The sequence below is a fragment of the Oncorhynchus mykiss genome, chromosome 5 (assembly GCF_013265735.2).
Source record: "Oncorhynchus mykiss isolate Arlee chromosome 5, USDA_OmykA_1.1, whole genome shotgun sequence".
Taxonomy (NCBI): Eukaryota; Metazoa; Chordata; class Actinopteri; order Salmoniformes; family Salmonidae; genus Oncorhynchus; species Oncorhynchus mykiss.
The window spans coordinates 15,098,568-15,122,906 of NC_048569.1; the positions used below are offsets into that span (position 1 = coordinate 15,098,568).

Sequence of the window (24,339 nt, forward strand, 5' to 3'; positions counted from 1 at the left end):
ACAGTGCAAACTGGCAATAACCAGAATAGAAAGAGGGGGTGGCCCTGGTGCACAACTGAGCAAGAATACATTAGAGTGTCTAGTTTGAGAAATAGATGCCTCAACTGGCAGCTTCATTAAATAGTACCTGAAAAAAACAGTCTCAACGTCAACAGTGAAGAGGTGACTCCGGGATGCTGGCATTCTAGGCAGAGTTGCAAAGAAATAGCAATATCTGACTGGCCAATAAAAATGTTAAGATGGGCAAAAGAACACAGACACTGGACAGAGGAACTCTGCCTAGAAGGCCAGAATATTCCTTGGGTTTACACCAATCTTACTACTACTGCACTGATCACACAACAGAAGAGGCTGATGCTTACAATTCATTTTTATTGTAAAGTTGTATGATATAAAGCAGAAAGAATTAACATCCAAAGGCCCATTTAGGGCCATGGCAAACTGCCTATCATAGACCCTCTCCCTCTTCCTCCATGGTGTCCTCCAGAAGCTCATGAAAGCAATGCTGTCAATCCACATGGAAGCAGAACATAGAGTGCTCCTGTAAAACAATTATTCCGTCAGGAATTAATCAAACAGTCATTGAACGAATGGGATTCACAGTAATACAATTTGTCTGAGAAATGTCAATCATGAACCCCAGTTGTGGAGCCCCTATCCTCTCATCACAAGCCCAAGCACTTACCTCACCTGCTCTTCTGTGTTTTCCTCTTCCTGCCTCCCTCCCTTTCATCCTTTCCTATTGATGCTTCAACAGATAAAGAGACCTCATATGCCACAATCTGTTTCGGGAAAAAACATCTGAAAGCCCACTCACTTGAGGTGAATAATCACATGAGATCAGGAATTGTAGTGGTTGGGTTGAAAGACATTACCTAAACATACTTCTATCAACACTAATACAGTTGTCTACAGAGAACAGGCTTTGATAGTAAACACTTACCTAATGAAGTCATCCAGCTGTGCTCCTCCTCCAACCCTCCTATCCTTTCCAATTGATGCTTCAACAGATGTTTCTTTGGCTGCTCTTTTCATCTATCTCAGACTTGAACAGGCTTAGAAAGAGGACAAAAGGAAGCCAAAGCAACTTTAAAAGAGAAGTAGAAGAGGCAGACTTCTTTTCTTTTTGACGTCTGTTGGCTATTTTTCCTGTGCTCTTGGTCTTCTCCTTTTCTGCTAATCCTTAGTTATTTAAATAGTTATTTTGGCCATATGTCCATCAGAATTCTAGTTCAATCTCCTCTCTATTACTCTTCTAAAGTGTTTTCACCTCTTTTCTCTGGGTCTCTGTTTATCTTGCCTCCCCCTTGTGTTTTCCATAACTTTCTTTCGATCCACTCAGCTCTTCTTTACTGCTAATCTCATTTACCTTTTATCCCATGGTCCTTCCTGATTCTGTCCATCAGAACTTGAATTCTATATCTCCTACTTCCCTCCTGATAAACCACTCTGGTCTCTCTTCCTCCTCTCTCATGTTTCCTCCTCTTCACCCTCATGCCTGGCTTCCTTATAATTTGTTCCTCCTTTTACTTATTTTCTCATTTTTTTGTTTGTTTTTTCTCTTAAAAAAACTATTGTTTATTTACATCTATCAACATACCTAGGAGCATTGACTTGTACATTTCTTCTTTTGTCTGCTCCCTTTCTTTTGTCATCTACTGAAAAGTTGTCGATGCCTCGTCCGCCGCTTTCTTCTGCTTCTTCCTTGTTCTCCTCTTTGCAGACTGTGCGTGAGCGGTCTCTGGACGCTGCTCTCTCTCTTCCCTCCGCACAGAGGCGTCAGATGTAGACGCTGTGACCTCGTATGCCACCACCTGTTTTGCTCTCTGTGTCTGTCCTTTTTTCTGACACAGCGCACGCCTCTTTTCTCTTTCAATCTGTGCATTCCTCTCTTCTCTCTCATACAGTTTCTCCATCTCCATCTTGAACCTGGCCTCGTGATCTTTTATTCTTTGAAGCTCTGCTCTCTTCTTATCCTCGTCCCGTATCCTTGTCTTCCTTTTCTGTTCCTCCTTCTCTTGTTCCTGTTGTATCTTCAATCTCCTTTTCTGTTCCTCTTTCCTCCTCTTCTCTTCTTTCTTTCGTGCCTTTTGCTGCATCTCCAACACCTTCATTCTCTCCTTTCCCCTGTTCCTCTCCTCCTCCATCCTCTGTTTCTCCATCTTTTTCTCTTCCTCTGCCCTCTTTTTCTCTTCTTTTGCACGGGCCTTCTGTTGCATCTCCTGCTGCTTTCTTTCTTTTTTCTCCCTCTTTTTCTCTTGCTCTTGTCTCTTTTTCTCATGTTCGATCTTTAGTTTCATCTCTGCCTTCTCCCTTTTCCTCTGCTCCTCTAACTTGTTTTTTTCCATATTTTCTGTCCTTTTCCTTTCCTCCTCATTCAATTTCTTCTGTCTCTTTTCCCACTTTTTGAGCTCTTCGTCCCTGGCTTTTTCCTTCCTCCTTTCAATCTTCATCATCTCTTCATTTCTCTTAGCCTCATACTTGAAATATTTGATCCTGTCTGTGTAGCTCATGGCATTAAGTTCTTCTATCCCTCGGCTCGCCATCATAGACATTGCATTGGCGGTTGCAAATCTCCCTTCCCTTTTACCACTATCAATCTCCTTCCTGTCCCTCTTACCATAAGGATCCCTGTGTAGACATCTCTGCTGTTGTCCACTCATGCTCTCCTCACTTTCACTACTCCCCTCCTGACTTGTGTCCTCACTCACACTCTGAGACACGTCATCCTCAGACGAGCACGAGGGAGTCACAGCATTCTCAGTGATGACGCGAAGCGCCTTGATGTAGTCAGCTTCTGTGTTCACTCTGTGAGCGAGCGGGCACAGCTCCTCGTAAATGGATTTCCATGTGAGTGACTCCTCACAAACATCGTCAGGCAGGTATAGATCAGATGATTGCCTCTTGAGCACATTCACAACCTCTGCCAGGTCCTGCTGGGTGTCCCCCTGAGTGTCCTCTCGGGCGGCCACTGGCGTGGCCTCTGGGCTGTCCGGGCGCTCGGGGGCTGTGGCAGGGATATTAGATTGTTTTACTGCAGAGGAGCAGGAGGCCTCACTGTCATCGTTCTTGTCATCGCTGTTTGCCATTTTCTTCAGAATCTCTTCCTTTCTCTTTTGGGCCATCCTCTCTTTCAGCTGTGCTTTATACATGCTTGCAATTTCTGCTCCTCTCCGTTGAACTTCCTCAGACAATTCCTCAGACGATGCAGTCTCTTGCCTCTTAACCTCATCCTTGACCTTTGCCTGGCCAGTCAATGGGGACCTGGGGTGGACCTGCGGATGGGTCTGTCTCATCCGGGCAGGATGGCCGGGAGCCAGGAGGTGGGATGGGACAGCAAATCGGTGTGAAGCGTGTGGGTGTGACGTCTTGGACGGAGAATGAGGCCATTTATCAGGGGAGGTGCAGCTCTGTGTGTCCAGAGGGGGAAAGATTGAGTGTTTCTTAGGTGGGTCCTTCTGGGTGCCGGCAGTATGCTGGTCAGGCTCCGATTGGCTGTTGGCGAGGTACCTGTGGTGGTTGTACCAGGGGAAAGCTGGCAGTGTCGGGGAGACGGGACAAATAATGGAAGAGGTGGAGCGCTGCTTGATCACCCCTTTATCCACCCCAATCTGTATGATGACAGACACACTTTTATTACTTAATAGCTTGATGGTTATTGTTATTACTATCTTAAAACAATTACATGTGTATGGGTAATAAATATCATAGAGAAAACACGTTTTATTACTGTATATTAGCCTATTAGGAAAATGGGAAGGTCCACACTTTTGGAATCATTCCAATTCAGAAATTCTTCCATTCCTTTACAACTTTATTCTAAGAATGCAGACCATCCTGAGAATACTACCAGTGCAGAATGCAGACCTTCCTCAGAATACTATCAGTGCAGAATGCAGACCATCCCAAGAATACTACCAGTGCAGAATGCAGACCTTCCTCAGAATACTATCAGTGCAGAATGCAGACCTTCCTCAGAATACTATCAGTGCAGAATGCAGACCTTCCCAAAAATACTACCAGTGCAGAACACATACCTTCTTCAGAATACTATCAGTGCAGAATGCATACCTTCCTCAGAATACTACCAGTGCAGAACACAGGCCTTCCTCAGAATACTACCAGTGCAGAATGCAGACCTTCCTCAGAATACTTCCAGTGCAGAATGCAGACCTTCCTCAGAATACTACCAGTGCAGAATGCAGACCTTCCCAAGAATACTACCAGTGCAGAACACAGGCCTTCCTCAGAATACTTCCAGTGCAGAATGCAGACCTTCCTCAGAATACTATCAGTGCAGAACACAGGCTTTCCTCAGAATACTATCAGTGCAGAATGCAGACCTTCCTCAGAATACTACCAGTGCAGAATGCAGACCTTCCTCAGAATACTACCAGTGCAGAATGCAGACCTTCCTCAGAATACTACCAGTGCAGAACACAGGCCTTCCTCAGAATACTACCAGTGCAGAATGCAGACCTTCCCAAAAATACTACCAGTGCAGAACACAGGCCTTCCTCAGAATACTACCAGTGCAGAATGCAGACCTTCCTCAGAATACTACCAGTGCAGAATGCAGACCTTCCTCAGAATACTACCAGTGCAGAATGCAGACCTTCCTCAGAATACTACCAGTGCAGAATGCAGACCTTCCCAAAAATACTACCAGTGCAGAACACAGGCCTTCCTCAGAATACTACCAGTGCAGAATGCAGACCTTCCTCAGAATACTACCAGTGCAGAATGCAGACCTTCCTCAGAATACTACCAGTGCAGAATGCAGACCTTCCTCAGAATACTACCAGTGCAGAATGCAGACCTTCCTCAGAATACTACCAGTGCAGAATGCATACCTTCCTCAGAATACTTCCAGTGTGCAGTTCTTTTTCTTGCCTTCTTATTTCACTATTCTATCTATTTATATCTCATTTCTGTGTATCAGGATTGGGAACATCTAAAGCAACTACAGTATATCTACTTATATGAAAGTCTGATTAAAGAAAACGGCTCGTTACCTCCTCCAAGAGTTGGTGCAGCCTAAATATTTCTCCATACAGCGCCTTAATCTCCCTCATGTTTCCTCGCTCAGTTCTCCATGTCTCTCTAGCCAATCTCCAATGGGCGAGGTCAAGGTCATGGATATCCTCCCGCATGCCTAGTTCAACCTGGGTTCCCTTCTCATTTAGCCTCTTCTTTTTCCTCTTCTTCTGGATTGAATCGGTGTTCTCCTTGTCCTGCCTACACACCTTTGGGGCAGTAGGGATATTGAGAATAGAACATGGTATATTTTATTTTACTCATTGGATTATTATGTGCCTTCCATTGTATTTCATTATTATAGAATATCAATAAGGTATAACGTTGACACTAGATCAAGCCGTAGTTTGTACAAAGTTTACACTGATTGGCCATACATGATTAGTCTGGACCACTTTAGTGGGTCGTAGATTTAGCCTGCAGATGGGACTTACATTAAGGCTGGGGAGTTGTGAGGAGTTGTGAGGCTGGTGTGTTCTGGGCCTGTGGAGTTCACTAGTTCCTGTGCAGAAATCATCCTGTGCAGTCCGATTTGCCCATGGCTAGAAATGAAAATGATGACAAACATGCAGTCGGAAATGAGGTTATCATGATACAAGCTTGTTATTTTCAATCTTAGAAAAGCTCATAGGCCTATATGTCAAAGTGATGATTTTAAATCACTGGAGTTTTGACTATGAGGGTGGTGAGAGAAAATATATTCTAACCATTCTTATGATGAGCCTTGGAAAGGAGAACTTTCCCATAGTTCCTTCAATTACAGTAATCCTGAAAAAGATACAATATGGCTTAAAAATATGATTATATTATTCAAATCATCTAAATTAAATTGTGCCACAAAGTAGGCCTTTTCACACTAAATCACAAGTGGTCACAACTACTTACCACCAAAATAACCATCCAAAATATAGCAATGATTTTGACCCTGAATTGAACTTGTAAGTGTTGCTGTAATATGACAGTAATGCTATGTCAAGCCATTTAGGCTGTCATCATACCAGAATACAATCATTTATGACATCACAATTGTGATGTAATCTGGTGCCATGGGAAGCCACACCCACCATGACAGACAACAAATCACCAGAGCCACATAGGCCTATTAACCAATTAATCCACTTCTATGTTTGAAATACAGTATATTTAGTACTAGTAAGCTCATAAACATAGTAAAAACCACACTGTAGCAATGTGTATCACTTCACAGCTACTGTTCATGATGCATCATGAGTGGCTGTCCTCTGATGGGACCCTATTCCCTACATTGTAACTCTTCAGGATGTGGCAGAGTATGAAAACCTTTGCACTGTCTCTGATGCAGGTGTTTTTTTCTCCCACTCATTATGACATCACTGTGGACATTTTGCCTGAGTTTGGCATCTCTGGGGATAATATGCTGTGTGCAGACCACTTTCACACATATGCACTAGTGAAATCATTGTATTTCCTCCTGCATTAATGTATAATTGCAACATTACAGAATTTCTACAATTGTGCGTCGCCCTATGGGACTCCCAGTGCTTTAGACCGCTGCACCACTCGGAAGGCCAATATAAACGCATCTTCAAAGAATTTACTGAGTTACAGTCCATATATAGGTCAATTGAAATTAATTAATTAGACCCTAATCTATGGATTTCACATGACTGTACAGGGGTGCATCCATTGGGTGGGCCTTGGAGGACTCACCCACTTGCAGCCAGGCCCAGCCAATCAGAATGAGTTTGTCCCCACAAAAAGGCATTATTATATGCAAATACTTGTCAGCCTCCCTCCCAGCGTGGCTACAAATTCTCTAAAAGGATGTTCGAGGCACCTTATGGTTGAAAAATTAAGATTCAATTATCTAGCAACAGCTCTGGTGGACATTGCTGCAGTCATTATGCCAATTGCACACTCCCTCAAAACTTGAGGCATCTGTGGCATTGTGTTGTGACACAACTGTGCATTTTAGGGGCTTTTTACTGTCCCCAGTACAATGTGCCCCTGTGTAATGACCATGCTATTTATCAGCTTCTTGATATGCCACACCTGTCAGGTGGATGGATTACCTTGGCAAAGGAGAAATGCTCACTAACAGCGATGTAGACACATTTGTGCACAAAATGAGAAAATACGCTTTTTTTGCATATGAAACATTTTTGAGATGTTTTATTTCATCTCATGAAACATGGGACAAACACTTTACATGTTGTGTGTATATTTTTGTTCAGTGTACATTTCCAAGGCAACACATCCTCTAAAACTAACCTTCTCTGGGGTAGGCTAACTCTGAGCTTTCTCATATATCCTGAATGAATTGTCTGATTTGCGAGTTAAGGACCAATGAAATCAGATCGATAGGAGTGGGGGAAAAGGGGGCTTGTGCATTGATAAGCACCTCAAAATAAGTTAACAATAGGTAATAAAATATGTCACTTTTGCCCATAAGATGGCTCTAATTTGGACTATTTTACACCATAGCCTGATGAAATTTACAATAACTTTTCTAGAGTAAAAACATCCCCATATATAGGTTCAGTTTGCTCCAAGCAGAACTGGGCTAGGCGATGCAAACTTCTGTGCTCACACTCCCTAAAGACCTTCGCTTGAAAAACTAGAAGAAAGAGGCAATATTATTGTTTGTCTCTCTTGAGCCACCGTAGTAACAATATAGCCAGAAACACTTCCTCAAAATTGATACATCAAGACATCTGTATTGAATTATTTTCGTTTTTGCAGAGGAGGTCTTAGTCGTGCAATTACACATCCGTTTAGTGCAGTAATTCTCAAGTGAATGATAGCAAACACTTCATTGAAGAATCCCGTCCATAGTTCCCACCCCTACTGTAAACCAATCACTGATGAAGGGGTGTAGACTTTGACTACTAAACTTCCACTTGCCTCAACAAAAAAAACTGGTACATGCGAACAGTTGAAAATAACCTACCGAACACCAAAATGAACAAAAACTTCACCAAATGTATAAGCTTAAAGTGTTTTGACTGGGAAGCATGTGACAGCCTTTTACGGAAGGTGGACGAGCAAAATCCACCATCGTAGTACGGATGAAGCCTGAGCTGCAAAGTGAAGCTAACTGAAGCTGGCTAGATTTAAAAGACCCTGGGTAGATCTAGCTTGCTTCTTGGTATACCACTCTGGGAACACCTTGGACTTACGACATGGGCTCTATGCTACATTATGGACAGTACTATTCACTGCTCTATACTATGGATGCACATTACCACTGTCTATACTGCACTATACATGAACACTAACACTGTCTACACGGTTTCCCACAGCAGATATTTATTTTCTGTCAATGGGGAGCCCACCATCCTAGCCAAGATCCACAACAAGATATCAGAGATGGGCCAGAGAACACACAGGATTGAACTAAACATCCAGGAAGTCTGACCCCTCTACAACTGTGGCTGTATGACATGCCATACTCTTTTTGAACAGACGGCATCAGATACATGGCCTACACATACTAAGACAGAGGAGCGCTGTTCTGCCTTCTCAGATGATTTATCTGAGGTTGATGTCTCTTTCTGTCAATAGTGTGCAACTGCAGCCCACATTTCGGGGTGTCCCTGCATGAGGGCATTCCTGCACCTGCTACATTATGCACAGTACTGTTCACTATATACTATGGATGCACATTAACACTGTCTATAATGCACAATCTGTTGTTGAGGTTGATGACTTAAAAACAAGTGCTCCCACCTGCATCTGTTCTGGTGACACAGGAGTTTGAAGTGGAGGGAGTACAGGGCTTAGTATGTCCCTCAAGGAGGCTAAAAAAGATTTTGACTTGGAAAAGTTGAATATTTTCAGGAGTCAGGCAATTGTTTAAGGGAGGAGGATTGGAGGGAAAGATAGAGCAGGTTGAAAAGACTGAGCGAGGCAGAGGATGGGTTTGTATCTGTTGAAGATAGCAATGACAAGGGAGAGGGAATGTCGAGGAAGATTGGTATCAAGTTGAAACAAAGTGGGCCGGACACCAGTTTGAGTTCTGGAGGTGAAATGGAAGGGGCAGAAGGTATTGTGAGGAGCTTGGAGCCCAAGCCTTCCATTGATGGGCATGGCTATGATAAAGATACGATTGGTTCAGTGGGAGTAAGATTTTTGAAGAAGGTGGAACCAGGCCTTTTGTCTGATCCATGGTCAGTTCCAAGTTGGGTGGAAAAGATGGTGGGTGCCATTGAGTCGGTGAAGGTAACCCTGAGTGGAGGTGTCTGGTGCGAGAGAAGCAGGTTGAGGTGGCCAGGGTCATTGTAGTGAAGAAGATGTTGTATGCAGAGGAAGTGGAGGGTGGATCAAGGGTGAGGGATTCTGAGAGGATCCCTGTGAATAGTAGATCTTTGCCAGAACAGAGGGATAGGCCAATGAGTGATATATGTTTCAGTGAGTTTGGCTTAGCATTCATAGCCATTGTTATCGGTTGTACCGCAGAGATGATACGTAAGTCATAGAAAATAGATGTTGTGGTGGCAGCTGCAGAGAAGTACTTGGGGGTATGAGTTTAGATTTCAGAAGAGTTACAGGGTGTGTTGAGTTGTAGTGTCCCGTCCTCTCGGGTCGTTGGCCTGGGGTAGGATAAGATAGGGTTAAAGTAGTGGAATAAGGTGATGGGTTTTAATGAGTGTAGGGTTAGTTAGAAGGGTCATTAATATATATATATATATATATTTTTTTTCTTCACATTTCCCCTTTCCAATTTTGTTTCACAAAGGTAATGGATTCATACAATAGTTCAGTAGAGGGCGATAATGCAACATATTGGATGCCAACCGTCTTTAAACCTCACAGAAGCAGAAGAAGAAGAATGCACCTGTTCTTTTGTGATTGCTGCCCTGCCCACTATTTAACTGGAAGGAGAGCTATGCCACACAATTGTTTATGCTTTTTCTTTGGTTGTTTTTTTTCCAAATCTTGGGGGACAATTGTTGTTGCAACATGGTTTGGTTTCTGATTCTCATCTGGTTTGTCCAAGGTAGGACCAGTCATTTTGGTTATGTGACATCCTGTTCTTGAGTGTTTTCCATTTGAGGTAGGCGTGGCCGGCCCCACTGCGGACGCCAATTGGTTCATCATGTTGTTATCTAACATGTATTATGTTCCCCTTGTGTATTTCAGTGGGCAGTGTTCCCATCACCAATTTCACAAATGCTACTACTTCAAATGCTACTTTCCCTGCCACAGGTAGGCAGGCCTGCATTTGGGACCAGTCATTTTGTTAGATGACAGGCTGAAAGCTAGGCCTGTTTTCCATGTATATTTAATGTAGGCCAGCCCCACTGCAAAACTGTTGTTCTGTTCCACTTTATAATATTTTCTTTCTGTATTTCAGTGGACAATTCTACAAACACCATCAACAATTCTACAAATGAGCCTTTCACTGCCACAGGTAGGTCTCTACTGTGATTCTCAAGTCAATCTCTTGGGCTGATGTGCCTTGAAGTTCATGGCTTATCTATCAAAAATAAAATATTGCAAAATGTGTTAACAATTCCCTTTAGGTTCTACTGCCTCAATGGGGCCACATCACAGACAAAATGATTGGGTTAAAATGGCTGAAACCAGAGAAGGTAACACATTCATTAGATGAAGTGCACTATCCTGGACCGCTCATGAGGTTTGGACTTTATTAATGGCACTGGAGGTAGTGACTTGTAACCAGGTCATGTCAGTGTGGTTGTTTCACACCCTCTGTCCCTGTTACAGAGGACTTACAGTTCGACATTGCTGTTGTGGAGGGAGACATAATGATTTCGGTGAGTCTATGATCCCTATTGCCTAAGTCCTGTTACTGTGTTTTAGGATGATGAATCAATCAAACTGTGATACCAACTTCTGATATACACAGCCTGAAACTAATGACTGGACAATCGTTCAAGACAGAATGTTGACTAAAATTACATTTGAATTTAATCTACGGGTAAGTTTATAATTCACTACTCGACTGAGGGACTAAGGTAATAATGGTATGCGTGGGGTACAATTATGAGGTAGTCATTCAAAAATCATGCTGAAAACAATTGCACAGTAAGTCAATGTAAATTATTGACTTGTGAAGCACATTTTTCCTCCTGAACTGATTTAGGCTTGCCATAACGAAGGGGTTGAAATATTTATTGACTCAAGATGTTTTAGCTTTAAATGTATAATTAGTGTAAAAATGGAACAATAACTCCCCTTTGACATTATTAAGGGTTACTGTGTGTAGGCCAGTGTTATTGCTTGTTATGCTCTGAGTGACTCAATCATTATAAAATCAATGGGGCCCCCATTCATGCCATTTTAGATTCTCCCAGAATGTTTTTTTAAAAACGTATTTAGGTGATTATTAGTTATCAAATCTTATATCTACCGAGTGTACAAAACACTAGGAACACCTTCCTAATATTGAGATGCACCTCCTTTTGCCCTTAGAACAGCCTCAATGTGTCGGGGCATGGACTCTACAAGGTGTCAAGTGTTCCACAGGAATGCTGTTCCCATGATTTTGCCAATGCTTCCCACCGTTCTACCAAGTTGGCTGGTAGTGGATCTCTACTATGAAATAACTTGTTCCATCTCATCCCACAGATGCTTAATTGGATTGAGATCTGGTGACTGGTCAGACCACTGCAGTAAGCTTAATGCACTGTAATGTTCGTGGAACCGTTCCTAGACAATCCTAGCCTTCGGAGATTGTGCATTATGCTGAAAAAAAGTATTTGTAGATGGATACTCTGCTGCTATGAAGGGATGCACCTGCTTTTCAACGCTGCTCAGATATCCTGTGGCATTCAAACGTTGCGCCACTTATATCATGGGGCCCAATTTGTGCCATGAAAATGCACCCCACAGCATGGCACCACCAGCCTGCGATGTTGAAAAGTGGCATGATAGATGCATGTACTCGTGGGTTTCTCCATAACCAAGTCATCATCCCATCAGTACTTAAATGTTTGTCTTGCCCATTCACCCTCTGAATTGCACAGATACACAATCCATGTCTCAAGGCTTAACAAGCCTCCTTTTAAAGGGCTGCAATCCCGTTAACCTGGATGATATGACAAGTCAGTGAAAGTGCAGGGCGCCAAATTCAAAAGAACAAATCTCATAATTAAAATTCCTCAAACAGACATGTATCTTATACCATTTTAAAGGTAATCTTGATGTTAATCCCACCACATTGTCCGATTTCAAATATGCTTTACAGCGAAAGCACCACAAATGATTGTTAGGTCACCGCCAAGCCACAGAAAAACCCAGCCATTTTTCCAGCCAAAGAGTGGTCACAAAAAGAGAAAATAAATCACTAACCTTTGATCTTCATCAGATGACACTCATAGGACTTCATGTTACACAGTACATGTGTGTTGTTTGATAAAGTTCATATTTATATAAAAAAATTGGAGTTTACATTGGTGTGTTACGTTCACTAGTTCCAAAAACATCCAGTGATTTTGCATAGCCACATCGATTCAACAGAAATACTCATAAATGTAGATGATAATACAAGTTATACACATGGAATTATAGATATACCTCTCCTTAATGCAACCGCTGTGTCAGATTTCAAAAACTTGACGTAAAAATAAACCATGCAATAATGAGACGGCGCTCAGAAAAATAATCAAATTAGCCGCCATGTTGGAGTCAACAAACCAGAAATTACATGCTAAATATTCCCTTACCTTTTGATCGTCATCAGAATGCACTCCCAGGAATCGCAGTTCCACAATGAATGCTTGATTTGTTCGATAATGTCCGTTATTTATGTCCAAGTAGCTACTTTAGTTAGCGTTACGTACACGTATCCAAACGCTTGTGCATTACTTCGGACAAAAACTTCAAAGTTATATTACTGGTCGAAGAAACATTTCAAACTAAGTATAGAATCAATCATTTGGATCTTTTTTATCATAAATCTTCAATAAAGTTCCAACCGGAGGATTCCTTTGTCTACAGGAGCTACTAGTAACCTGACTCATTCAGCTCTTATTCAGTCCCACCACACAGTAGAAGCCTCATTTCAAGTTTCTAAAGACGGTTGACATCTAGTGGAAGCCCTAGGAAGTGCAACTTCATTCATATCCCAATGTGAATTCAATAGGGCCTGAGTTGAAAATCGACCAACCTCAGATTTCTCACTTCCTGTTTGGATTTCTCAGGTTTTTGCCTGCCATATGAGTTATGTTATACTCAGACATCATTCAAACAGTTTTAGAAATTTCAGTGTTTTCTATCCAATACTAATAATAATAATATGCATATATTAGCGACTGAGGAGCAGGCCGTTTACTCTGGGCACCTTCCATCCAAGCTAATCAATACTGCCCCTGCAGCCATAAGTTAAAATAGTGTCTGTGTATAACAGAACTGATTTGGCAGGCAAAAACCTGAGGAAAAATCCATTCAGGAAGTAGGATTTTTTGTAGTTTTCTATTCAATGCCATTACAGTATCCATTGACTTAGGACTCAAATTGCAGTTCCTATGCCTTCCACTAGATGTCAAGTGTTTAGAAATAGTTTCAGGCTTGTATTCTGAAAAATGAGGGAGTAAGAGTAGTCTGAATGAGTGGACCCTGCCGTGTCAGAGCTTTTTCATGAGCACGACCGAGAGTGCCTTTCTTGTTTACCTTTTTATATTGACAATGTTATTGTCCGGTTGAAATATTGATTTTTTAGGCTAAAAACAACCTGAGGATTGAATATAAACATCGTTTGACATGTTTCTATGAACTTTACGGATACAATTTGGATGTTTTGTCTGCCTGTTGTGACTGCGTTTGAGCCTGTGGATTACTGAAGAAAACGTGTTAACAAAACGGATGTTTTTGGATATAAAGAGACTTTATCGAACAAAATGAACATTTATTGAATAAATGAATGTCTTCTGAGGGCAACCATATGAAGATCATGAAAGGTAAGTGATTAATTTTATCTCTATTTCTGACTTGTGTAACTCTTCTACTCGGCTGGTTACTGTTTGTAATGATTTGTCTGCTGGGCTAAGTTCTCAAATAATTGTAAGGTATGCTTTTGCCGTAAAGCATTTTTGAAATCTGACACCGTGGTTGGATTCACAAGAAGTCAATCTTTAAACCTATGCAAAATAGTTGTATATTTTCTGAATTTTTATAATGAGTATTTCTGTATTTGAATTTGGCGCTCTGCAATCTCACTGGATGTTGGCCAGGTGGGACGCGTCCCACATACCCTAGAGAGGTTAACCTGGTCCTACCCTTCATATACACTGATTTGAAGTGGATTTAACAGGTGGCCTCAATAAGGGTCAAAACCTTCACTTGGTCAGTCTGTCATGGAAAGATCAGGTGTTCCTAATGTTTTGTACACTGTATATTGCTTCGTTACCTTTTCTATATACTTAATCTGGTTTAGTCATTTAAGTTGACACTGAAAGGTTTTTTCATTCAGAATGTTAAATGATTTCTGGAAACGCAGAAATAATTGAATGAGTTAATATCCAAGGCCAATACTCTAGCGACAGATGGATTTAAGACGAGGTGTTGATTTGTTCTACAGGAAGACCGATTAGCTGTGAAGTCACTTTGGCCGGAGAAAGATGGCGTCGCTTCTATCCCCTACAAGATCAACGATGATCTGGGTGAGTGTCGAATACAATAGGAGAGATGAACACTAACACTAGATGTTTTTTAATACAGTGGGAATCAGTGGTGGAAAAAGTACCCAATTGTCGTACTTAAGTAAAAGTAAAGAGGCCTTAAAAGAACGTTACTCAAGTAAGTCACCCAATAAAATACTACTTGAGTCGAAGTATTTGGTTCTAAATATACAGAGGTATCAAAGGAATAAATCATTTCAAATTCCTTCTATTAAGCAAAGCAGGCGGCATCATTTTCTTGTTTTAAAAATGAGTGGATAGCCGGGGGCATACTCAACACTCAGACATAACTTACAGAAGATGCACTTGTGTTTTGTGAGTCTGCCAGATCAGAGAGATGAGGGAGGACCATGTGTGTGAATTGGACCATTTTCCTGTCCTGCTAAGCATTCAAAATGTAATGAGTACTTTAGAGTGTCAGGTGAAAGGTATGGAGTAAAAAGTACATTATTTTCTTGATGAATGTAGTGAAGTAAAAGCACAGATACCCGAAACGACTTCAGTACTTTACACCACTGGTGGGAATGGTATGCACCGTCTAATGGTAGATTGTCTCTGATCCACACAGTGGACAGAAAGGTAACTATACTAGCAGCGTTCAAGATGATTTCAGACCAGACGTGTATCCTCTTCCACGAATACACCAATGAGATTAACTACATCAAGTTCATCTCTGGGACAGGGTGAGTCCAAAGGGGGCACATTAACACATTATCTCCTTCCCAGCAGTTTAGTTAATTCACAACCTCTCCTTCCTTTTCCTGTGTTCATGCAGACTGTTGGGACTATATCAAAAAGACTAATGAAACAATAGTGAGTAAAATGCCCCTTTAAACAAGTGTTTCAAAGAGGGTGGGTGACATGCATACAAACTGTTCATAAATTGCAGTGAAAACATACAGCTAACACCACAAGCCCCAATGGCCTTATCTCAGAAGACAATCCAAATATCTGATGAATAGGTGGGAATGATAGTGCAGCACAGCCTTCTCACCAGCAGGTTGACCAGGTCTATTTTGCTGTAGTGTTCCTCCGCGATGACCTGAGCCATGACGGCGTGGATGGTTTTCTCTGTGGGGAAGAAGCGCCTCAGTGGCGGCGGGGTCGTGTCTTGGAACAGCTCCGTCCGCACGTACTGGACCATCTGGTTCTTTACCTCCTTCACCTTCCTCACCCCCTGCTGCACCAACGCTCGGATGTAACCTTTGACCCTGTCGTCCATCTGATCTGCACCCTGAGGGAACGAGGAGAGAGTGGCTTTTGTTAAGTAGGGAGAAAATACCCCTAACCACTGTTACAGGGTCAGATACTTGTATTCCACAGGGAATTTCAAGAGATCAAGGTTTTATTACATCTGTGTACCGAACAGACATACAGGCATACAGATACTAGTTATGTAGCCTAAAGAGAGTCCAATGCAATAGATCCCATGGTCATAGTATAGTAATAACATAGTCATACCTTTCCAATAGGATGGCCCTTGTGGTCAGTGAAACTGGGTATTTTGAGGAAATACTGTATCTTCCACTGCACCGAGGCTGGGTCTGTCTGGAGAGCTTGTTTGATGGAAATAGACATGACCCTCCTCAACCGCGATGGGTCCTTCTCCAACTGATGCAGTATGGAGCGAGCGCACACACACACACAGATATATTTATGTATATTAGTCTGATGTGCATTCTAATGTTGACTGTGGTGCACGGTCACTGGAGTTACATAATAAACATAAACATAAACACAGTTTCACCCGTACCTTGAATCCAGGGAACTTCACAATGCGGCTGATTGTGAACACAGCAGGGCATGCTACTTTCTTGGTTTTCAGCAACAGGTTTCTTTTTTCCTTGCCATCTTTTTCCTGAAATATCAAAATCAAATGTTAATTGTCACATGTAAACAACTGGTGTAAACCAACAGCGACATGCTTACAGGTCCTTCCCAACAACAAAGTAAAATAACAGAAAAACAATAACAAGGAATGAATACACAATGAGTAACAATAACTTTGCTATATACACGGTGTACCTGTACTGTGTCGATGTGCAAGGGTACGAGGTTATTGAGGTAGATATGTACATATAGGTAGAGGTAAAGTGACTAGGCAACAGGATAGATAATAAACAGTAGCATCAGCGTATGTGATGAGTCAAAGGAGTTGAGATGAGTCAAAGGGTCAATGCAGATAGTCCGGGTAGCTATTTGATTAACTATTTAGCAGTCTTAAGGCTTGGGGGTAGATGCGGTTCAGGGTCCTGTTGGTTCAAGACTTGTTGCATCGGTACCGCTTGCCGTGCTGTAACAGAGAGAACAGTCTATGGCATGGGTGGCTGGAGTCTGAATTTTTAGGGGCTTCTTCTGACACTGCCTGGTATAGAGGTCCTGGGTGGCAGGTAGCACTGCTCCAGTGATGTACTGGGCCGTACGCACTACCCTCTGTAGCGCCTTGCGGTCAGATACAAAGCTGATGCCATACCAAGCCATGATGCATGCATGCTCTCAATGGTGCAGCTGTAGAACTTTTTGAGGATTTGAGAAAATTAGTGGTAGGTAAGAATGGAATTGTTGAGATTGGTTGTGAACCTCAACTACCTAGAAGCATTGATGGAACCAGGGTTGTATTCATTAGGCACCATATGGAAGAAAATGTAATTAAATAGGGAGGGACAACCATTACTCCAATAAGAAAAGCTCCTTTACATTTTCAGTTGCACAATGCTTTTTAACGCTTTTCCATAGTGCCCCAATGAATTTGTTTCAGGTCTAGATGCAAAATACATCCTAGCTACAGATTGTTACACCTGATAATGTGATCTAACCAAAGATTTAAGGACCTAGACAGCATTGCCAATATAAGGTTGGTGGAAAATTCTCTGTGCTACACCAAACGGTATCTAACCTGTAACTCCCAGTAATGGATACCAAAAATATTTTGTTCATCACATTATCTGGTGTAACAATCTGTATGTAGCTACATGGAACACTCGAACCATTTCAGAATATCATAGATAGTAGCACCCTTTGATCCTCAAGTTCCTGCCTCTTCTTGAATCCACACTTTGCCCGGCCCCTGTGGCATCCCATCAGTTTGTGTCAAATGAACATGAAGGGTACTCTGTCAAAGGGGATAGAGGGAGTACTCTTGCCGTACTTCCATTCCCAGTATAACCGGTTCTTGTGGTCCTGTGGTTTCCAACCTGTTTAGCAGAACACATTGAAAGAGCCATGAGTCCAGAGGTGTATTCCGTTAGTCTGATTTGCAGCAAAACATTTTCTGTTGCAAAACGTTTTGTCAACGGAAGCCGTTTACTTTCTAGGAACCAAACAGAACTAAAACGGGGAGGGACTTACCTGAATGTGTCCAATAGAAAACTACGTTTTACGTTTTATGTTTGGAGTAAACTGTTTCCGTTGCAAAATGCAACAACGTCGAATCCGACTAATGAATACACCAGTAGTTTGTGGAGGTTACATCACTACATAAGAATATTAATCAATCAAATGTAGGTAGCTAAATAGTATGGAACTGCTGAACGATAGCCATGTTACTCTGGTGATTGTTTGCACATTCTGCAGCTTGATCAATGCACGTTTCCTACAGGCAGCACACTCTTTGGCTAACGTCGAGAGCTAGTTTACCTTGGTCATTGAATCGCTTGTCCACACGGTAAGAAATATATTTCACACAGGTTGACTCTTCCACGTGTGAGATGCTTATTGACCTCTTCAATTGTTTCAAATACAGCTTCGTCGCTCATTTTTATTTATAATCTGCTACCAATACATATAAACATTCAAAAAATGTCGCTAGCTAAACTAAAGCGGTAACGTTTGCGATTATTTAATTGGTTCACGTGCGGATCAATAAACCCGCCTTCTTAAAATGGTGGTTTCTCATTGGTGTAACGCGAGGTCCGTCACTAAAATGGAAACAAACGATTGGTTTCGAATATAAGCCAATCAACCATTTTCTTACGCGTCATTAGATTGCGACTCAATCACGTTGAGGACAACACGCTTGACGGTACCGAATGTAAAATATTTTCGTAGCAATTTTCCTCAATGTTTCAACAGAATACAATCCGGGTTACGAATCGTATATTTTGGCATAGAAGTTATAATTTGTCGAGATCATGGACTCAGTTATCAAGGACAATACTACTGCACGTACAACCGCTTGCATCAGGGACCAGTCAATGGTCCTCTTCACAGTCAAGACAGCAGTGGTCCGAAGAGACGTACCTCTACATAACCAATTCTCTACCACAACACACGTCTGCAGCGATTCTATTGGGAAGATTCATTCAACGCATTACCACTTGGTTTACACATGCAAGGTAATGGATGAGATTTTAAATGGAAGATAAGTAATTTTTTACATCATGTTTCTACAGTGACAGTCGTAGCATGATTTGGCAATCAAGATTTGGTTGGTGAGGTGATCAAAACATTGGTACTCAGGGCCCGTATCCTCAAAACATCTCAGAGTAGGAGTGTGATGGATTTCTATTTTGTATTTATTTTTATTTAACTAGGCAAGTCAGTTAAGAACACATTCCTATTTACAATGACAGTATACCAAAAGGCAAAATACCTTCTGCTGGGATAAAAATATATGAAAATGTACATGTATTGTCGTTGTGATGTGTGTTTTGTCCTATATTTATTTATGTATTTATATACAGTGCCTTGCGAAAGTATTCGGCCCCCTTGAACTTTGCGACCTTTTGCCACATTTTCAGGCTTCAAACGTAAAGATATAAAACTGTATTTTTTTGTGAAGAATCAACAACAAGTGGGACACAATCATGAAGTGGAACGACATTTATTGGATATTTCAAACTTTTTTAACAAATCAAAAACTGAAAAATTGGGCGTGCAAAATTATTCAGCCCCCTTAAGTTAATACTTTGTAGCGCCACCTTTTGCTGCGATTACAGCTGTAAGTCGCTTGGGGTATGTCTCTATCAGTTTTGCACATCGAGAGACTGAATTTTTTTCCCATTCCTCCTTGCAAAACAGCTCGAGCTCAGTGAGGTTGGATGGAGAGCATTTGTGAACAGCAGTTTTCAGTTCTTTCCACAGATTCTCGATTGGATTCAGGTCTGGACTTTGACTTGGCCATTCTAACACCTGGATATGTTTATTTTTGAACCATTCCATTGTAGATTTTGCTTTATGTTTTGGATCATTGTCTTGTTGGAAGACAAATCTCCGTCCCAGTCTCAGGTCTTTTGCAGACTCCATCAGGTTTCTTCCAGAATGGTCCTGTATTTGGCTCCATCCATCTTCCCATCAATTTTAACCATCTTCCCTGTCCCTGCTGAAGAAAAGCAGGCCCAAACCATGATGCTGCCACCACCATGTTTGACAGTGGGGATGGTGTGTTCAGGGTGATGAGCTGTGTTGCTTTTACGCCAAACATAACGTTTTGCATTGTTGCCAAAAAGTTCAATTTTGGTTTCATCTGACCAGAGCACCTTCTTCCACATGTTTGGTGTGTCTCCCAGGTGGCTTGTGGCAAACTTTAAACGACACTTTTTATGGATATCTTTAAGAAATGTCTTTCTTCTTGCCACTCTTCCATAAAGGCCAGATTTGTGCAATATACGACTGATTGTTGTCCTATGGACAGAGTCTCCCACCTCAGCTGTAGATCTCTGCAGTTCATCCAGAGTGATCATGGGCCTCTTGGCTGCATCTCTGATCAGTCTTCTCCTTGTATGAGCTGAAAGTTTAGAGGGACGGCCAGGTCTTGGTAGATTTGCAGTGGTCTGATACTCCTTCCATTTCAATATTATCGCTTGCACAGTGCTCCTTGGGATGTTTAAAGCTTGGGAAATATTTTTGTATCCAAATCCGGCTTTAAACTTCTTCACAACAGTATCTCGGACCTGCCTGGTGTGTTCCTTGTTCTTCATGCTCTCTGCGCTTTTAAAGGACCTCTGAGACTATCACAGTGCAGGTGCATTTATACGGAGACTTGATTCCACACAGGTGGATTGTATTTATCATCATTAGTCATTTAGCTCAACATTGGATCATTCAGAGATCCTCACTGAACTTCTGGAGAGAGTTTGCTGCACTGAAAGTAAAGGGGCTGAATAATTTTGCACGCCCAATTTTTCAGTTTTTGATTTGTTAAAAAAGTTTGAAATATCCAATAAATGTCGTTCCACTTCATGATTGTGTCCCACTTGTTGTTGATTCTTCACAAAAAAATACAGTTTTATATCTTTATGTTTGAAGCCTGAAATGTGGCAAAAGGTCGCAAATTTCAAGGGGGCTGAATACTTTCGCAAGGCACTGTGTGTGTGTGTATATATATATATATAATTGTTTGTATTTCCTGAGGGGTCTCCTGTGTGTATTTGGGCCCGAAAAGACCACTTTCTTTTATACGCACTCGTGCAATCATTTGTAGTCCTCTCCTGCATGCTTCAGAGAACCAGTAGGCCTATGCAATAGAGCATTATTACAAAAACGACATGGTGGCCAATTGAATGTATAATTGCAACATTACAGATTTTTTTACACACTTATTTAATGAGTTTCAAAATAAGTATCCTAATTTTGATGTTTTTACAAACATTATTTTTCTGAAGGAAGTGATGTCCATGTTCTCGCACATTTGAATGTGAACAGATTGTTTTGTAAAGCAGGTGGACTGGGGAGATTCAGTATTGTTCAACAGTCGAGGGAAACTGATAGGCTGATTGTGAAGAAGGTGGATTATATGGTGTTTATCGGGCATGTGATTAATTGTAATGCACAAACGAACTAAGAAACTGGACATAATAGTATCTGCGGATGAAAGGTTTTTGGGTTTCAAGGTCTACACTGCTCAGTGCAAAGAATACTGTCCGAAGATGCTCTTTTTTTCTCTGGCCCCAGTGCCTGTAGGGATGGGCGTTGGCAGTTGAATCGAATAAAGGAGTACATCGAGTTTTGTTTTGTTCAGTTTTATTTTGTTAATTGTTTGGCCAGATATACAGCCAAAACAGTAGGTGGCGGCATGCACCAATATAATTTGTTTGCGGACCGCCATAATATCAAAGAAGAAGTCCCCGTATTATTCCTGAATCATTCTATTTTATTATTCATGTTGGTTATTTTTCCTATGGGAACATTGAGGAAATCCTTGCAGCGAAAGGGGAGAAAGTGAAGAGGGTAGAAGAAGAGGCGGCCTTCGAGATTGTTATAGATGAGTCCGGCAAGGATACAACACGGACTGCTCAAGATGCAAAGAAACCTTCACCAGAGTCTGATGACTCAGGGAAATCATGACTAACTCTCTGTGGGTGTGGGTGTGTGTGCGCACAACAAGGACATCGTTCTCTATGAGGGGAAAAATTGATATTACTAAGTAAATGTAACACTTCTTTTGATATTTCTATCTCCATATTGTTTTCATACGATGTTGATAATTTCTTATCACACTATTTTATACCAACTGAACACTACTGCCAGAATATTCCTTGGGTTTACACCATTCTTACTACTACTGCACTGATCACACAACAGAAGAGGCTGATGCTTGCAATTCATTTTTATTGTAAAGTTGTATGATATAAAGCATGAAGAATTAACATCCAAAGGCCCATTTAGGGCCATGGCAAACTGCCTATCATAGACCCTCTCCCTCTTCCTCCATGGTGTCCTCCAGAAGCTCATGAAAGCAATGCTGTCAATCCACATGGAAGCAGAACATAGAGTGCTCCTGTAAAACAATTATTCCGTCAGGAATTAATCAAACAGTCATTGAACGAATGGGATTCACAGTAATACAATTTGTCTGAGAAATGTCAATCATGAACCCCAGTTGTGGAGCCCCTATCCTCTCATCACAAGCCCAAGCACTTACCTCACCTGCTCTTCTGTGTTTTCCTCTTCCTGCCTCCCTCCCTTTCATCCTTTCCTATTGATGCTTCAACAGATAAAGAGACCTCATATGCCACAATCTGTTTCGGGAAAAAACATCCGAATGCCCACTCACATGAGGTGAATAATCACATGAGATCAGGAATTGTAGTGGTTGAGTTGAAAGACATTACCTAAACATACTTCTATCAACACTAATACAGTTGTCTACAGAGAACAGGCTTTGATAGTAAACACTTACCTAATGAAGTCATCCAGCTGTGCTCCTCCTCCAACCCTCCCATCCTTTCCAATAGATGCTTCAACAGATGTTTCTTTGGCTGCTCTTTTCATCTATCTCAGACTTGAACAGGCTTAGAAAGAGGACAAAAGGAAGCCAAAGCAACTTTAACTTGACCTTTTATCCCATGGTCCTTCCTGATTCTGTCCATCAGAACTTGAATTCTATATCTCCTACTTCCCTCCTGATAAACCACTCTGGTCTCTCTTCCTCCTCTCTCATGTTTCCTCCTCTTCACCCTCATGCCTGGCTTCCTTATAATTTGTTCCTCCTTTTACTTATTTTCTCATTTTTTTGTTTGTTTTTTCTCTTAAAAAAACTCTTGTTTATTTACATCTATCAACATACCTAGGAGCTTTGACTTGTACATTTCTTCTTTTGTCTGCTCCCTTTCTTTTGTCATCTACTGAAAAGTTGTTGATGCCTCGTCCGCCGCTTTCTTCTGATTCTTCCTTGTTCTCCTCTTTGCAGACTGTGCGTGAGCGGTCTCTGGACGCTGCTCCCTCTCTTCCCTCCGCACAGAGGCGTCAGATGTAGACGCTGTGACCTCGTATGCCACCACCTGTTTTGCTCTCTGTGTCTGTCCTTTTTTCTGACACAGCGCACGCCTCTTTTCTCTTTCAATCTGTGCATTCCTCTCTTCTCTCTCATACAGTTTATCCATCTCCATCTTAAACCTGGCCTCGTGATCTTTTATTCTTTGAAACTCTGCTCTCTTCTTATCCTCGTCCCGTATCCTTGTCTGCCTTTTCTGTTCCTCCTTCTCTTGTTCCTGTTGTATCTTCAATCTCCTTTTCTGTTCCTCTTTCCTCCTCTTCTCTTCTTTCTCTCGTGCCTTTTGCTGCATCTCCAACACCTTCATTCTCTCCTTTTCCCTGTCCCTCTCCTCCTCCATCCTCTGTTTCTCCATCTTTTTCAACTTCTCTGCCCTCTGTTTCTCCATCTTTTTCTCTTCCTCTGCCCTCTGTTTCTCCATCTTTTTCTCTTGCTCTTGTCTCTTTTTCTCATGTTCGATCTTTAGTTTCATCTCTGCCTTCTCCCTTTTCCTCTGCTCCTCTAACTTGTTTTTTTTCCATATTTTCTGTCCTTTTCCTTTCCTCCTCATTCAATTTCTCTTTTCCCACTTTTTGAGCTCTTCGTCCCTGGCTTTTTCCTTCCTCCTTTCAATCTTCATCATCTCTTCATTTCTCTTAGCCTCATACTTGAAATATTTGATCCTGTCTGCGTAGCTCATGGCATTAAGTTCTTCTATCCCTCGGCTCGCCATCATACACATTGCATTGGCGGTTGCAAATCTCCCTTCCATTTTACCACTATCAATCTCCTTCCTGTCCCTCTTACCATAAGGATCCCTGTGTAGACATTTCTGCTGTTGTCCACTCATGCTCTCCTCACTTTCACTACTCCCCTCCTGACTTGTGTCCTCACTCACACTCTGAGACACATCATCCTCAGACGAGCACGAGGGAGTCACAGCATTCTCAGTGATGACGCGAAGCGCCTTGATGTAGTCAGCTTCTG

At 41.7% G+C, this 24,339-nt stretch overlaps 2 protein-coding genes and 1 non-coding gene across 13 annotated transcripts in view; 1 reads left to right on the top strand and 2 right to left on the bottom strand.

Annotated features, from left to right (window-relative positions):
* Positions 1-217: 217 nt before the first annotated feature.
* On the bottom strand, positions 218-18,498 carry LOC110523286 (golgin subfamily A member 6-like protein 22). Of its 10 annotated transcripts, none has more exons than XR_005051658.1 (11): positions 18,297-18,498; positions 17,676-17,854; positions 16,414-16,518; positions 16,122-16,271; positions 15,655-15,894; positions 5,472-5,579; positions 5,016-5,246; positions 1,601-3,611; positions 944-1,055; positions 691-748; positions 218-541 (listed from the first exon to the last, which is right to left on the bottom strand). XR_005051658.1 is itself a non-coding variant. In XM_036976882.1 (8 exons), exons 2-8 carry the CDS (start codon positions 17,739-17,741, stop codon positions 1,656-1,658), a joined length of 2,856 nt encoding a protein of 951 aa, XP_036832777.1. In that variant the 5' UTR covers positions 17,742-17,854; positions 18,297-18,498; the 3' UTR covers positions 1,433-1,655. The 10 variants fall into 10 exon arrangements, 1 of the variants encoding a protein (XP_036832777.1); XR_005051654.1 differs by having other exon boundaries at positions 686-748; XR_005051657.1 differs by having other exon boundaries at positions 691-782.
* Positions 18,499-18,656: 158 nt separating this feature from the next.
* uck1 (uridine-cytidine kinase 1) overlaps positions 18,657-24,339 on the top strand; it is a 28,297-nt gene continuing 22,614 nt past the window's right edge. Inside the window, exon 1 of the mRNA XM_036976892.1 lies at positions 18,657-18,994. Coding sequence (XP_036832787.1) covers positions 18,791-18,994 — 204 coding nt within the window. The 5' untranslated portion in view covers positions 18,657-18,790. The remainder of the gene's footprint in view (positions 18,995-24,339) is intronic.
* Positions 21,787-23,164, bottom strand: LOC110511258. 2 transcript variants are annotated; one of them, XR_005051661.1, is made up of 3 exons: positions 22,780-23,164; positions 22,522-22,584; positions 21,787-22,377 (listed from the first exon to the last, which is right to left on the bottom strand). It is a non-coding gene; the product is annotated as an uncharacterized LOC110511258 (transcript). The 2 variants fall into 2 exon arrangements; XR_005051660.1 differs by having other exon boundaries at positions 22,522-22,618.